A 15957-nucleotide genomic window follows, 5' to 3' on the forward strand; every position below is an offset into this window, starting at 1 on the left:
GCTCGTTCACATAACTTAATTACCTACATACACGAGATATTGTTAAGTGCATGATCATTGTTGATATAGGAGATATCAGGATATTTTTTTATTTGAAGAGAGAAGAGTCGATTAGAGAGTCGAGTAGGAGTCCGATTTGATGTTAATGTATATATGTGAGTATGTATATATGTGAGTATTTGCAGATTGGATCGGAGAGTTTCATTATAAAACTTTACGGGTCGATGACGACGTATTCGCACGGAATAGGAAATCACGCAAACAAAAGCGTTGTGGACACGGTGCGACGGTTAAAGCCAGCCGCTCTTTTTGACCACAAAAACCATCGACCGTTTCGCTTTCGAGTTTGCCGCTTTCTCCTATAAATGCTCGAATCTCTGATATTCATCGATGTGATTCAGTACGATCATTGGATGGCAATCAATTGGTGCGATAGGCATTAGTGCTATATTATCACTACTTTAAGGAAAACTTTGGCTATGTATAATTTTGTTTCATCGTTTTGTCGATAAAAACTGAAGTGAAATGGGGAATGTATAAATTAAGCAACACGATATATAGTTTAAACAGATATTGCAAATTATAGCGTGACAATAGTACGATTGTTACGTTACAGTCTAAATTTTTTAGACGCGTGCTAACAGTTAGAAAACGTGAAGATGCGAAGTGATCTGTCGAGAAGATTGATGCTGTCCATAATTTTGCTGTTATATCGCAGAGATTATCTCGCGGCAGGCAACGAACAAGTGTGCGAATCAAAGTTAAACCATGACGTTTATGTGCCTTTGAACGATCTTTCATGCCAAGACGATGCTTTGGATATTAAGTCGCTTGTCGTCGAGCGATATAAACCAACGAGGAAACCGAGCGAATCACACTTTGAGACTACAGGTATTTTATCTCTTGCAATTATACGCCGCAATTAATCGCAGTGGGATATTAGTATCAAAATTTCATTTCTCTCTCTTTCTCTCTCTCTGTGAAACGCTATATATTTTAAATAGATTGTCGCATCAATTTAGATAATGTTCCATGAGCGATGTGTAATTACTTTGATTGTCGATATTTGATATCTTGAAGACTCTTAAAAGTATTGACTAGTGATATTTTTTACTACATTGACAGGGCAGACGCGAACTATCCATAACGATGGTCGCGGTAAAAATGACCACTTTGTGTTTCTCGCGATCCTCGTCGCAGAGATGGCAACTCTTATACGTTGTTCGAGATTCGCTCTCGATGGCAGAGCCGTAACTAGACTATAGCATACGTCGCTTTGAACAGTCGGCATTTTTACTAAACAGCAAACACAAAATACCAAGCATGTGCGATATCATTTTTATACAAAGACATTTTTCTTTACTTGATCTAAGTTTTTATTATTTTACTCAACTTTATTGTCATACATTTATTGTCTTAGGTGTGCATAAAAAATTGCATCCACATTTTATGTAAACTTTGGCCTGCTGGCAACTACCTTTACACATATCGCCAATATTCGTAACGTCAAATTACTTTAAGTTGAACTATATTTTAAATCGTTAGATTTCCTTTTCAAAAATTCATTGTAAATAAATGTCGCTTTAATTATTACACTTTCGTAGGGTAGGAAAGTAATTGGACGTAGGCGCTGTAATTCTTAGCTACGGCTCTGCTCGGCGGTTTCCGTCGATTTTCGCGGCCGCGGCGCGCAGTCGGTGCTAAGCGACGCCAAGTGACGGACGTGAGTGTGCGTCTTCGAGGAGCGGCGGCGCGGATCACGACCTCGCGGTCGGTCTGTCAGTCAGTGCGTTTGAAACACACACATACACATAGAAAGACAGAGAGAGAGAGAGAGAGAGAAAGAGAGAGAGAAAGAGATGTACAGCAGCAAGGGAATAACGATCAGATGCTGGCTCGTGTGGTGCTGCGTTTTCCTGACGTACCACGTGGTCAGCGAGGCACCAGCCGACACTAATGGTATGATGCGATCGCCCTTTTGTCAACGACCAAAATGCCGACGGATAAATCCGTGCCGGTGTGTCGCAGCGAAGATCGATACAAGGTCCTTAGCGAAACGTTCGATTTCCCTGAGCGCTGCTGCTTGAAAACTCGACAAGCCAACAAGGGGTGTCGTAAAAATCAAGACGTGTAGACTTCTCCGATTCTTTTTTATTTATTTTTTTTAATTATGCCTGCTTATACTGCGTGTAATATTTAAATGATTCATGTGGATTATATTCGATTATTTGAAGAGAGTAGATTTTTTGTTTTATATCGTAGTTAATTATTGAGAAAAATTCCAATTTCTTTCAACAAACTATATTATACTATATTATACGCATTTTAGTAAAAAAAAGGAATTGCAAAAAAAGGTAATTAAAAATACATTTGATCGTGTAGCGATTTACACTCGTTTTCTCTCTCATATTTGTAACGTCTTGGTGCACTTTGAACACCCACGCGTTGGCCTCTGGTGAAAATATCCAATTTAAGAATCTTATTTTTTTTGTTACGCGCGCAATCGCATCTTGAAAGACGAATTATAAACTATTGTGCGACGAAGAGTTATATTATATATCATTATTATATAATAATACATTATTTATATATATTTTTTTTTGAGAAAGAGCGAGGGAGTAATAGCGAAAGTCATAGTTCGATGACCCCGATCAGTTGGCGACGAGAATCAGGGTTTTTTTCCTGTTGGATGCGTTACGTGCCTGAAAGAATTAACTTTGACCGCGAAAACGTTATATATCTTATCGCACGCGTTGTTCTTTATATTTCTACTATTTTACTGGACTAAATTGAAACGCTAAAACTAGAAGAAATTATTACTCTATTGTACTTTACAGATTGAATTTTTCTTTTAGCGGAAGTTATCCGGGCATTAATCTGTTTTGCTTGAACAATGAATCATGAAACAAATTATATATGATGCATTTATAGAAAGAATTACTTATTATATTGCACCTTATATATATCTAACTAATCGAGAATATTGTTCTTACAAATATACACGAATTCGGAGAATTGCTGTGACGAAGTCACAGCAACTATCTATGGTTTATCTTTTAAGATTCACTAATGACCTAACGAGTATGTAGCATGGTTTAACGATTTTGCTTGTGGAATGTGAATTTACTTTGTCTTCGTTTCTTGTCGCCGCGCAATCCGATCATAGTCCATATCACTCTATTTCTGGTGTTGTTCGTAACAAACGTAAGCTGCCCTAGATGTAAAATCTCTTGATGCAGGACAGTTGTTTTACAATGTGAAACTTTACACGAATCGTCTGTCTAAACTGAAAAATTATAAGCGCAATTATTAAATTAAGATAATTTCGTTAATACGATGTACACTTAAATTTTTGTAGCTGCGCGCATCTATTCGTAAGCCGTTCGACAAAACTGAATATTTTAATCTCGCGCGAGTTTCAGGTTGTTCTTCAAGCTCCCTTTAATACTTTTCTCCATTTGATCCTCTTCGTCGCTTCTTCCATGAATTTAGCCTGTTCTAAGAATATCTTAGAGTAGCTTGCGTAAGGATATCGAGCTCAGTAATACAAGAGTGGCGGGCGATAGCACGCCCTCGCGTCGCGTGAATGTAACCGGCGAACGTGCCGCGGCTCTCGCGGGCGCTACTTTTCGACGTGACATCACGAGCCCTGCGTAATACTAACGAGTTGACCATCTGGCTAACAATGGCGGAACAACTCGGTCCCGCAACTTGATGATGACTTACAAAAGCGGTCTGTTCTTCGAACACCGCGCCAGAACTGCGAGAATACGCAGTTTTTCTTCCGGGATGAAAATCTCGTGATTTTGTTCAGTTTTCATGAGCGAAAATGATCTTGTAAAAATGCGACTGCCACAATTTCTCCTCTCTGTATCACTTCGATCATTTCTTTCTCCATTTTGAATTGTATTTTAGATGTCCTTGTATTCACCGTCGCCTCCAACGAGACGGATGGCTTCCGAAGGTATCAGAGGTCAGTCGAAATCTATGGATTTCGCGATAACTTGAAGATCCTCGGTCTGGGAGACTCGTGGAAGGGCGGTAAAGTAACCTACGAGCCCGGAGGTGGATACAAAGTTAATCTTTTGAGAAAGGCGCTAGAGGATTATCGAAACGATGAAAAGAAAATCGTCTTATTCACCGACAGGTTGGTATATTCTGACGCTGCAGAAAAAAATATTTTACAGCTGGTACAAATGTCATTTTATACTTCTTATGCTTCCAGTTACGATGTGATATTCCTCGGCGGTCTGTCCGCCATAGTTGAGCGATTCCTGAACACCGGCGCTCGAATTTTATTTGCCGCGGAGGGATATTGCTGGCCGGATAGATCTCTTGCGAGCCAATATCCGCCGGTGTCGAGAGGCAAACGATATCTAAATTCAGGATCCTTTATTGGATACGCCACTGACTTACTCGCTATCCTAAACACCGCTCCCATCGAGGACCTGGCCGATGACCAATTGTTCTACACGACTGCGTACCTGAACGACGAGCTCAGAGCGCGGCATCAGATCAAGTTGGATCACAAATCCGACATATTCCAGAATCTCAACGGTGCGGTAGGTGAGAGCAAGCAGAATTAAACGGAGGAAAAGAGTCTCGGTAGCAGCAGCGGCCGTGCTTTAACTACCATCGCCGATTTTTGCAGCCGACGTGGAGCTCAGGTTCAAAGGGGAAGAGGCATATCTCCAAAACATCGTCTATAATACAGTACCTCTGGTGCTCCACGGTAATGGGTTTAGCAAACTGGTTTTAAATTCCCTCGGCAATTACCTAGCTCGCGCCTGGACGTCGTACGAAGGATGTTTAGCCTGTTGGGACCGAACTATCGAGCTGGACAAGACCAAACCGGAGGCATACCCGGTTATCTTGATAGCCGTTTTCATCGAACGACCGGTGCCGTTCTTGGAGGAATTCTTCGAGACTATTTATCGCCAGTCCTATCCAAAATCGAGACTGCATTTGTTCGTTCACAACGCCGTACCGCATCACGAGAGCGTAGTGACGGACTTCTACGAAAGAGTTAGTCAGGAGTATGTGAGCGCGAACTACATATCGGCGAAGCAAGAAGCCAACGAAGTTCACGCTAGAAAACTGGCCATGTGAGTATCGACAACAAATTCGACATTTCGTCAGGATGCAGTTTTGCATACACCTTCGTTATGCATGCACGTAACGCTTAACGTCGCAGCGAAGAGTAAAGAGACGCACGGAGAAAGATTTAAAGAACCGTTTGTTTCGCAGGAAACATTGTCTGTTCAACAAGTGCTCCGGATATTTCTCAGTCGATGCGGTCGCGCACTTGGACAACGAGCACACGTTGAAGTTGCTGGTGGAGCAACAGAGAGGGATCGTCGCGCCCTTACTCATTCGGCCGTACAAGGCGTGGAGCAACTTCTGGGGTGCCATTACGGACGACGGATTTTACGCGCGAAGCTTCGACTATATGGAGATAATAAAAAACGAACGCAGGTAAAGCGGACACACGGATACTAATTCCTCACGTTTCGTTCGAGTAAACTGCGACCGTTTATTTGATATCGATGACTATCTCAAAGAGAAGATTGTTACTAAATGTTACTAAAAAAGTCAATTTCTCTATCGCTTCGACACAGGATCAAGAATAATTTCGTGATGTTGAAGTAGAACAATTTAGTTTTCCCTTTTTTCGCATTACAGTGAAATACATAGAGTGTTCTAAATCGGTTCTTTAGAATCTACCGCTTCATAGTGTCTATTGTAAAAATTTAACACCCTACCTCGGCTTAATTAACGTATCTGTATCACGTTCACGTTAATCGAAAGCGATGGAGAAATCAGTTTTGAAAGACCTGCGATCGATACTGTACATATTGTCCGCTGTGCACTCATAAACTCCTGCGTCCATCTGAGTGGCGGGATCAATCTCTAGTTTCGATTTCACCTTGTCAGGTCCCACTTGCCACTCGTGTATCTGTCGAAAAGCGTAAAGTATTATTTCCAGTGCAGTGCAGTTCGATCAAGTAAATGCAAATATTTGTTCTTGGAGCGGCAACGAATGATATCAACGCTCGCGAGCGTTAAATATCCTTTCGTCGCTTCGTATATGTTGAGAATACACTGACGTGTAAATACAGATGGGTGTAAATCTCGGTGCCATCTTTGAACCAGGTGATCTGTGGTCGCGGGGTGCCACGAGCGACGCAGAGGAAAGCTATCTTGTGTCCCAGAACATACTCGAGATCGAAGTGCGACGCCAGCAATATCTTGGCTCCCTTAAAAAACCATCATATTTCGGTAACAACAGACTCGAGATAGTACGGTAATTAAGAGACACGGCAAAGTTCTTTTTAGAAACTACTCTTCTTACGTACGTCGTTGTTGTTGTAATACTGATCGCTCTCCGGATCACGATATTTCCCGGTAATGGGCAATCCAATTTGCACACGGGACTTGCTTCTGCCTCTCGTCCGCCCTCTTCGACCAAACGCCTCTCGGCAATTCAGTAGCAGTATACTCAGCAGGATCAGCAGCAGCATGGAGCGTGACATGATAATCTGCTGGAAGCGAAATATTCGACGTTAGCACACGCAATTTTGTCTCATTATATACGGTTCGACGAACCATTCGATCGATCGCGCCAATTTCAATTACTTCCTAAATCGGTTCACGAGAGGGTCGATCGAAATTGATATCGATCCTTCGTAATTACGAATTATTGGTACGTTGCACTGTCACGGGTGCTGGAATCGCGCCTGCCGCACATTTATCCGAGCGAATGCACTGTGGGTACTCACTGTGTGCAGGAACGTTCGTCGATCACACGGAACTCCGATGCTACTGACAGTCACCGACTCATTACTCCCCTAGTGTCCTCTCGTATCTATTACAGACTTATGTGCAGATATACCGTACAGGGTATATGTATTGCTCGTACGTGCTCTGGTTATTTATTTGACACGACGTGATCATTGTCGTTTCTATCAAATCTACGGGCCGCTTATCCATTAATTCCAACCGTGTCTATTCGTTCCGGATGATTTATGCTACGACGCATTTTACGACTCGAATTACCTTTCAATTCATGATCCACGCATCTCGACTGTATGAATTAATTAATATTTACGAGGGCACGCGCGACATTGGTCGTGTTTCAAATTGTTTCAACGTGAAAACTGCGTGAGAAAGAGAGAGAGAGAGAGAGAGAGAGAGAGAGAGAGAGAGAGAGAGAGAGAGAAAAAGAAACATAGAAGGGAGAGAGATAGAGAATGCGAATTCAATTGAACGGAAATAAGCGCGCTCGAAGAATCTGTGCAAATGATTTATTTCACGTGGTGCTACAGATTTGCCGTGTTCGTACCGTTGGCAACGCAATAAAGTTATACCCTTCCATGCCACTTTCGTGCGACATGACGCAATTGACTCGTTAAATTCGCGCTGATGAACCATTTTCAATGTATTCCTCTCGCGCTACAGACGTATATCACCCTTGTAACAGTCAATTATGCTTTAACGAATAAGAACTGGGGAAATCACCGGATTTGTTATTCGTATCTGCGTATCATGTCTCATCGACACTCTCAACGAAAAAAATCTATCGTTTCACTTGCGTTAGAAAAGAGAGAAGCGGACTATTTTTTTTTTTTTTATAATGCAAACTATTTCGCGACGTTATAATGTATAAATATTATCAAACGGATAATAGCCACGTGAGGAGTCGGTAGGAAAACAGGCTTCGTCGGTGCAAACCATGGAGAAAAATCTCTGCTTTCTCGCATTAAGGAAACGGGCGGAATGTTTTACAATGTAAATTTTACATCTCGCTTGATCAGTCTTGTCGATTATTCGTGTAAAAGTTCAGCTAATTTCGTAGAAATCTCAGAATATGCCTCTCCGATTAGTTATATAAACGGTAACTACTTTAACAATATATAACGTCAGATGTTTGCCTTTCAGATAAAAATCTATCGGTCTACACTCGTGCTGGGTGCTGCGCGATCATAGAGCCTACAATTGGTGAACGCGTTTAATACGAGATCATGACATAGTCCGTTCTGAAGCCTCGGCGATCAACGGCATACTGATTGTCCGCCTGACACTCATAATATCCTGCGTCCTTTTGTGTTGCCGGATCGATCTCCATTTTCGACTTTATCGTGTCGTTGCCAACGGGCCATTCGTGCACCTACGAATTTAAATCGATGTCCTCAGTTCTCGCGCCCCTAAGCCTAAGCCGTTTGGTACTCTCTTCTAATGGTGAATCTCTTTTAGGACAGCGAATCTCTCGTTTGATCGGCTGATTAGCTTACCTGGAAGAACTTGTGATGGTACAGCTCGATTCCATCCTTCAGCCAAGTGATTTCCGGTCTTGGAAAACCCGTAGCCATGCAGAAGAACGTGATCTTTCTGCCCAACATGTAATCCAGTTCAAAATGGGACGCTTTTACGATCTTTGCACCCTGCGAAAAAAAACTGCCGTCGTCAAAACGTCACTGACTGCAGACGCGTGCGTGTGTGTGCGCGCGCGCGCGCATACACACACATACACACATAACACGCGGCGCGCACGCACAAATGATCGACTCACATCTTTGTTCTCGTAATAATGCGCACTGGCAGGATTTCGGTGAGGTATCAAAATAGGCATTCGCGAGCCGTAAACTCTCCCTCGGCCGCGACCTCTGGCAGCCCCTCTACCGCCGCCCTTCGCCGCTTCTGTGCTCATCATTAGAGCAGTTAGTAAGAACAAATAGAGCAGCCTCGGCATCTCGTCATTTGATCTACAAGCAGAGAGAAACTCGTCGACCGGTGTGACCAACGCGCGGGCTGAAACACTTGTCCTCTCCGCGAGCACCGTACAAGCACGATCTCCGAACTCATACGCGCCGCGTTATATATCAGTTCTCACTATCGACTGTAAAAGGATTCGATAACGATTCGATGAAGAGATTAATGAACGACCCGCTCGGCCCGTTCGACTAACGCGCTCAATCTACTGTATAAATTGCACGCTTGTCCGACGTAATTCGTCGAGATAATGCGCCTCTCTCGCCCTTACCGAGGATTCCAAGGATCCTTTGCTGACCTCTGACACGCAAAGCGTATTCCGGAGATTGGATCCGCTAGGTCCTACCACCTAAAATACGAATGGACCACGCGCGGTGGATCCACGCAGCCGCTGGTGTGACAGAGTTATGAATCTCAATTGGATAATTATGCATAACCCATTGCCAAGTATGCTCTCATCGGCCAATCGCGGCACCACAGCGACTACCTTACAAAACACTTAAGCGATGACCTCTGGGAAACAACACCACGTTATCGCCATGGACGACAAACAAGTGCGTCTGCGTTGGCTCGCCGCTCACCGCACATTGCGCGTCCTTCTGTCGCGTCGCCATCCTCTCGTTCTCCCTCGCACTTCACCGGAATCACATTGACGTCTGTTTCAGGGGACTGTGGAACGTGCCGTTCGTCAGTAACTGCTATCTTATCAACGCCACTATCCTAAACAACGAGACGATCCGTCCGTTTTACGGGAACCCGGATGGCAACTCGGACACAGACATGGACACGGAAATGGCTTTTGCCCAACGAAACCGGCACCATGGTGTGTTCATGTACGTCAGCAACAGGCTTGACTTTGGCCACCTCGTCAATCCCGATACCTACGACATCCAACTCGTGTATCCGGACATGTACCAGATCATGGACAACAAATTGGACTGGGAGAGAAGATATATTCATTCCAACTACAGTGAGAGCTTCAATCCTGACAAGAAGCCGATTCAGGTAGTAAACGCTAGGCAGCCAACCGAGTCTTTTTTTGTATCGCTGCTGTCATCATCGTTGTTTCACGTACATATAAATTCCGCGGTAACGAATTACGTTAGAAATGAGAATATCCGAAATATTTGTAAAATATGTTGATACGTATCCAAAAAAATTATATTTGCAATTGTGATTAAGCACACTTCTAAAATACTCCAAATATCTTTCTCTTTTGCTCTAGCAATCAACAAATTACCGTCAAATTAACACGATAGCCAGCCTTCTTTTTTAACTATTACATTTCCTCATGATTTTGTTACGTTAATTTTATGTTATTAATTGCTAGAACAAAAGGAAAGTGTTCGGAATATTTTGGATGTGTACTTAATCGATTACAAGTATTATTTTTGGATACATCTTTTTTTTCAATGTATTTTGCAGAAATTTTCAACATTCATTTTTCTTTGACGTTATAAGTCGAGATGAGCATCCAGAAGCCTTCGAAAGTTTATTCATTTGAACTAAAATGCTTCAAATTACGTAAAACTTTAACGTAACATTTATCGCAGTAAGACACATTCGTGGTTGAAGTTTTATGCGATTTGTCTTTTCATGCGAAATATAATACTGAATATCATAATTTTACACAACCTTACATAAAGAATAGCGTTCACTACACCGTAGTTTTTGTGTAATGGTAGACTTTAGAAGTTAGAAAACTATTGTTTTATGCCTCTTTAGGTAGCACTGTACAGAGTGAAACGTAATAAGATAGTGTCATAAAATTAGTTTCCTGAAAATATATACATAATGAATAAACTTCTTCATGTTCATTGTTTGCAGCCGTGTCCCGATGTCTACTGGTTCCCCATTGTTACTCGCAGATTCACGAAGGAACTCATAGGGATCGTCGAGTCTTTCGGGCAATGGTCGGACGGATCTAATCACGTAAGCTGCTCCTTTAATCGGCGAGTTTTCGAGTATCTCTCTTATCTATATAATGCAGCTAAATAATTGCACTTTTGCAATAACTTTCTCGGCAGGATCCACGCTTGTCGGGTGGTTACGAAAATGTACCGACCCGCGACATTCACATGAATCAAGTTCAGTATGAGCAACAGTGGTTGTACTTCTTGAAAGAATATGTTAGACCCTTACAGGAGCTCGTTTTCACCGGCTACTATCATGACGTAAGATTCGCACGATGTTAACTTACGTGTGTGCGCATGGTCGTTTTTAGGATCCGCGCTTGGACTCCGGATACGAAGCGGTACCGACCCGAGATATTCACATGAACCAGGTCGATCTGCAAGATGTCTGGTTAAAATTTCTCAAAGATTACGTCAGTCCTTTGCAACAGCTTGTCTTTACAGGATACGACGACTACGTAAGACTTTGAGTAAAGTCCAAATATGTACGGAGTTGGTTTTAACGCGCGCACAGATTCCGATATCTACATGCACTCTTCTAAACGCACAGGTTTTGGGTTTGATGCGATCCGCTCGTAGTTGGGTTGTACCGCTTCGTAACGGACGATTGGTACTTATGCTTCATGCACACGTAGATTTTTTAGTTACGCAAAAAATATTACGAGTAAAAGCTACGTTTCTCGCTACGTTCCATTTTGGGCTGTTGTGTCATATCAAGTTTCGTGTCGACAGCCGCCGCGATCGCTCATGAACTTCGTCGTGAGGTATCGTCCGGACGAGCAGCCGTTCTTGAGGCCGCACCACGACTCGTCAACATATACCATCAACATCGCTCTGAATCAAGCGGGAGTCGATTACGAGGGCGGCGGATGCAAGTTCATCCGATACAACTGTTCGGTCACCGACACGAAGCCAGGCTGGATGCTGATGCACCCTGGAAGGCTGACGCACTATCACGAAGGGCTGCGTGTGATCGCGGGCACGCGTTACATTATGATCTCCTTCGTGGATCCGTGAACACTCAAATCCGCTCTTTGTTAACGAAAGATTAGGTACTAATGCAAGCGGATAATGACGAAAAAAGAAAAAGGAAAGATAATTGGAGGTATTAGAGAGAAACCAGATTCTATATCGACTAGTTTGTTGTTATCGATTAGAGAAACGTCAATTGTCACCGATGGACTGAACAGTGCATTTAATAAGCCGGGAAAACCGCTCGATCGATGTATTATTTTTTTACTCCAATGTCTACATTGCGCGCCTAATCATGCTTTATATTTAGTAGGATCGCAATTTTTTACAAAGACGAAATTGTAATTATAATTAATAATTACACTCGTTGAAATATATATCTGAATTCACTGGTTTTCGAATGTATATATATATAGGGATCGCTGATAAAATTTATAGTAACTAACGTTACTAAACATAATAGATATTGTCATTCAGTCGCGTTAACTCTATCTCTGATATTATTCTTGGATATGGCCGGAAGGAAAGAGATTCAACATCTTTTCCAGCTTAACGTTTTCGTTTTCAATCTTTCATTGTGTCTATACAATTTTTGCAATATGTTACAACATTAGGAACATTAACAGGATAAATAATTAAAAGTAACGTCACCGAATAGCAAATTTTCAAAAATCGATTTAATTACAACGTTGCCCGTTTATTTACATAGTAAAAAACGTACCTCCGTCAGAGTTGATCATGACGGTACACGAGAGACGTGCACAACTAATATTATTAAAGCCTTGTCGTTTACACTATAGAGTAAGTACTCATTGAAGCAACTCATTACACGGTTGTTCAACGCGATTTAACTCTCCTGGCCATTTACTCCGTTTCTTTTCTCCTGTTACCTGTGTGTTCGAAATACACTGTAACATCGCCTTAATTCCAACTTTAAAACACTTGTTCTTTGACCACTTTGTACGTTTAGCGCCGCTTGTCAATGTAATGTTTCGTTCTGGAATGCCATGCGTTTTAAAGCAATTGAGAATGTAGCGAATAAGTAACAAGCGAATTATATAACACGTTTACACATTGTAAAAATGCTTCTCTCTGTCGAAATAGCCACATTAGATATTTGGTCACGAATCACGAATGCTAGTTTAAATTCACAATAACGTTTAATTTAACTAAATCTTATTTACAGTTTTGTTCGATTCCCCCCTATAGAAAAAAAATGAGTATATATGTATACTCTCTTTTCTGTTTTTCTCTCTCTCTCTCTCCCTCTCTCTTCTCTCTCTTTTTTCTCCCTTTATCCTTCTCTGGTGTTTCAGTAACCAGCCCGTTTCAATTCGTTCAACTGATGCGCCAATTTCTCTTCTTTAGTTCGTCTTGCTTGGCCCAACTTTCGACACTCTATATATGTGCTGAGAAAACGCTCGACGTCGATCTTTCTATTGAGAAAATCCTCGGCGATCTTCTCGCTTTCTTCGTGGCTCTCGTCTGCCGCTAATTTCAGACATTCTTTTATGTGGTCCGGCGTGAAAACCTCGGATAGTTTATTGTATCGTTGTATAAGATGGTCGTATCTGGCTTTCAGCACAGCCACCGTTTTTACCTTATTTGCTACGTCAGCTTGCAACTGTCTCAGCTCGGGTTCTTTGGTTACATTAGCTTCTGCACAGGAAGATGATACAAATTTATGAATAATATGTTAAGTTAGAATACAGTCGATAGATACATATTACATAGATAGAAGACGTGTCTCATAATCAAGAGATGACAAAGTATTCTTACTCACCGGCAGTTTTTTCAACCCAATCCATAGCGTCTTCGATCGCTGCGTTTATGTCTTTAATTTGGGAATGTTTCTCCAGAAAATCGTCCAGTCTATCTTCGTCCTCGCTGAGCCTCTTCAATTCCTCGTTAGTCAAGTTATTTAATTCGGGAAATATTATACTCTGCGGGACTTTTGCTTGCGACTGACTTGGCAACGGTTGCTGATAATTAGTACTTGCATAGTGCGAATTCAGGTAGGCCGTGCCGTGCTGATTCGAGGTGTACCTCGCAGGTGTAGTATTGTGGAGGGCACTCCTCGAGCTTGGAATATACGCCGTATGGTGCGACGTACCGCCGAACGACTTCGAATTTGAAACATACGTGTGACCGGAGCTTGTATAATTACAGTTGTAAATGCTCGTGTTCGCACTGGAGGACGATAAGTGCGGGAATTGCGTACTGTAATACGAATTGAACGACGTAGACGGAATCTCGGGATACTGTTGAAGCGCATAAGACGGCGAGTTTCTCTCTTGTAAGTCTGCAAGTCAAAAATTTATTCAACAACAGTTGTGTGATAAGTTAGAGTGGAACAAAGTATATTTGTTTCACAATTTATTGCACTAGTGTACAAGTTCTTTGAAAACGAACGTATAGACACGGAAAGTAAACGATATGAGACATACCTCTGTGGGATTTAGTAGAGCCAGGTGAAATATCCTCCAACAACTGGGGTGGATTCTTGCTGAATTCTCTGATAATAGCCTGAACAACTCGACCAAGATCACTATGTACTGAAAACTAGCACACAAACAGCAAGAATAATTGTTATCTTTCAAGTATAAAATAAAAAGAAAAAAAAGAAATAGGAGAAATATCCAAGTGTGAATAGAAGATAATTTGTAATGTCATTGTGCAACTTTTTCCATAACTCACATTGAGTAATCCTGGCGCACTAGTGATTTCACTGTGTTCATTGCACCAGGGATGGCTTATCGGTGGGGAAACTCTAAGTACTGGCTTTTCCAATGGAAAATTTGGCGACAAGGAAACCATAATAGCCATTCGCCTTTCGCCAGCATGAAATTCCACCTGATAGTCCACATCTTCTCTGAGCTCTATTACACTGTAACACATCAATATATGACACTACTGCACCCAATGTTCATGACGAAATGTAAGATCAACGATGACCTTGAGTTCAAGTTGACTTCGCGTTTTATCGATTTTATATTTTCCCTTTCAGTTATAAAGGATTACTTCGAAGAAGTATGACGTTTGCGCGATTAAAGCAAATGACTCAGAGGTCAGTGAGACAAATTTCAGGCGGAAGCAATATTGTTTTCATAGTCGACAAATTTTTGATCGTCCTCCCGATATAAAAGAATACGAAAGGGATGATAAACATAGCGATTAAACCGATTATTAAGTCGATTTCATGGTGCGCGTGGCCGTTCGCGAGAGCGATAATATTAGCAATAATATGACTCAAATGAGGTTAACGAGAGGTTATAACGATTGACGAGAGGCTAGAGAATAACCCTTACTTGTCGTTAAAGATTTTTAGAGTGTCGATTTGCCGTTTGCGTTTGAGCGCGACATTCTCATTTTCTCCACGGAATATTCGCGATATCATTTAAGAGCCTGGATGTCTGATAAATCATTCGCTTTATCCGTCGATCTTCCTGTCAAAGCAACCATCCAGCAGAACAGCTGTTTTAAATCCCGTCGCACTTCACGTAGAGAGGTCAGAATCGCGATATGAATAAAGCCCGTCCTACAATACACGTTGCATTGCCTTTGGAGGATACAACGCATGCGTACTGAGATATTAGATGTCTCATCTTCAAGTTTTCATCGGCAAGTCGGACGTTGCTGTTCCTTCCTTCCTTCCTTCCTTCTTTTTGGTTATTGGCTTTCAGCCTTATGCACAATGCGAGACAACAGGCAATAGGAATAGACATTAAGGTCGTTCTACATCAGCCGATTGCAAGCCAATCGCAGGCAGACGTAATTCTTATTGTGACAGCCAATCAGAAGCATCAATGGTACTATTGACGCTTCTGATTGGCTGTCGCAACAAGAGTTACAATCGACTTGCAACTAATGTAGAACGACCTTTAAGCCAGTGTCATACTACGAATTGGAAATTGAGAATTGCGGATTGAAGATTAGATTTCAACGAATCAATGCACTTTGGTCTTGGCTTGCTTGGCTCCAATTGATCAAGTTCCAATCTTTAATCCGCAATCCTTCATCTCCAATAGTGTAATGCAGGATTCACACTGCGTCCGATGTCCAACTATGACGTCCGATATCCAATAAAAGAATAGCTTTCCAATAGAGAATTGAATTCTATATTAGACAGTTGTTCTCCTATTGGATATCGAACATCGTACGTCGGTCATCGAACGCGGTGTGAATCCTGCATTAGACGACAAAACATAGAGTATTCGGAGTCCAATGTATACTATGGATGCTTTTCAATTGCTTAACACATCTTGACACACACAAGTACACAAAACCAGTTTATTGGTCACAT

At 41.9% G+C, this 15957-nt stretch overlaps 3 protein-coding genes across 9 annotated transcripts; 1 reads left to right on the forward strand and 2 right to left on the reverse strand.

The window, feature by feature from the left end:
• Nucleotides 1-149: 149 nt before the first annotated feature.
• Nucleotides 150-12737, forward strand: LOC116842905 (procollagen-lysine,2-oxoglutarate 5-dioxygenase). Of its 2 annotated transcripts, none has more exons than XM_032812753.1 (9): nt 150-891; nt 3916-4147; nt 4226-4566; nt 4652-5105; nt 5248-5475; nt 9435-9774; nt 10597-10701; nt 10797-10943; nt 11415-12737. In XM_032812753.1, exons 1-9 carry the CDS (start codon nt 660-662, stop codon nt 11697-11699), a joined length of 2364 nt encoding a protein of 787 aa, XP_032668644.1. In that variant the 5' UTR covers nt 150-659; the 3' UTR covers nt 11700-12737. The 2 variants fall into 2 exon arrangements, with proteins under 2 accessions (XP_032668644.1, XP_032668645.1); XM_032812754.1 differs by lacking the exon at nt 150-891 and adding an exon at nt 1672-1959.
• On the reverse strand, nt 2543-9334 carry LOC116842912 (immunoglobulin domain-containing protein oig-4-like). Of its 6 annotated transcripts, XM_032812779.1 has the most exons (6): nt 9041-9334; nt 8570-8762; nt 8292-8441; nt 6357-6539; nt 6108-6257; nt 5514-5956 (listed from the first exon to the last, which is right to left on the reverse strand). In XM_032812779.1, the coding sequence occupies exons 2-6, from the start codon at nt 8747-8749 to the stop codon at nt 5798-5800; spliced, it is 822 nt and encodes a 273-aa protein (XP_032668670.1). In that variant the 5' UTR covers nt 8750-8762; nt 9041-9334; the 3' UTR covers nt 5514-5797. The 6 variants fall into 6 exon arrangements, with proteins under 6 accessions (XP_032668666.1, XP_032668670.1, XP_032668669.1 ...); XM_032812775.1 differs by lacking the exons at nt 8292-8441; nt 8570-8762; nt 9041-9334 and adding exons at nt 2543-3286; nt 6607-6769 and having other exon boundaries at nt 5763-5956; nt 6357-6542; XM_032812778.1 differs by lacking the exons at nt 8292-8441; nt 8570-8762; nt 9041-9334 and adding an exon at nt 6780-7143.
• On the reverse strand, nt 12313-15293 carry LOC116842906 (vacuolar protein sorting-associated protein 37A). Its single transcript, XM_032812755.1, has 5 exons — nt 14963-15293; nt 14352-14541; nt 14102-14216; nt 13438-13956; nt 12313-13313 (listed from the first exon to the last, which is right to left on the reverse strand). Exons 1-5 carry the CDS (start codon nt 15049-15051, stop codon nt 12967-12969), a joined length of 1260 nt encoding a protein of 419 aa, XP_032668646.1. The 5' UTR covers nt 15052-15293; the 3' UTR covers nt 12313-12966.
• Between the last annotated feature and the right edge of the window lie 664 nt (nt 15294-15957).

The sequence above is a fragment of the Odontomachus brunneus genome, unplaced genomic scaffold (genome assembly GCF_010583005.1).
Source record: "Odontomachus brunneus isolate Ranch 3 - 2012 unplaced genomic scaffold, Obru_v1 Obru_scaffold_028, whole genome shotgun sequence".
NCBI lineage: Eukaryota > Metazoa > Arthropoda > Insecta > Hymenoptera > Formicidae > Odontomachus > Odontomachus brunneus.

Bases quoted from the DNA above. Each gene is read 5' to 3' on its own strand.
- LOC116842906 (XM_032812755.1), bottom strand. From the start codon at position 15,051: ATGATATCGCGAATATTCCGTGGAGAAAATGAGAATGTCGCGCTCAAA. The intron at 14,217-14,351 runs GTGAGTTATGGA...TTTGTGTGCTAG, and splicing joins GTGCGCCAGGATTACTCAAT to TTTTCAGTACATAGTGATCT. The intron at 13,314-13,437 runs GTGAGTAAGAAT...CTTCCTGTGCAG, and splicing joins TTGGGTTGAAAAAACTGCCG to AAGCTAATGTAACCAAAGAA.
- LOC116842905 (XM_032812753.1), top strand. From the start codon at position 660: ATGCGAAGTGATCTGTCGAGAAGATTGATGCTGTCCATAATTTTGCTG. The intron at 4,148-4,225 runs GTTGGTATATTC...TTATGCTTCCAG, and splicing joins ATCGTCTTATTCACCGACAG to TTACGATGTGATATTCCTCG. The intron at 10,702-10,796 runs GTAAGCTGCTCC...CTTTCTCGGCAG, and splicing joins GGTCGGACGGATCTAATCAC to GATCCACGCTTGTCGGGTGG.
- LOC116842912 (XM_032812779.1), bottom strand. From the start codon at position 8,749: ATGCCGAGGCTGCTCTATTTGTTCTTACTAACTGCTCTAATGATGAGC. The intron at 6,540-8,291 runs GTAAGCTAATCA...CGCTTCCAGCAG, and splicing joins ACCATCACAAGTTCTTCCAG to ATTATCATGTCACGCTCCAT. The intron at 6,258-6,356 runs GTACGTAAGAAG...TGGTTTTTTAAG, and splicing joins AGTATTACAACAACAACGAC to GGAGCCAAGATATTGCTGGC.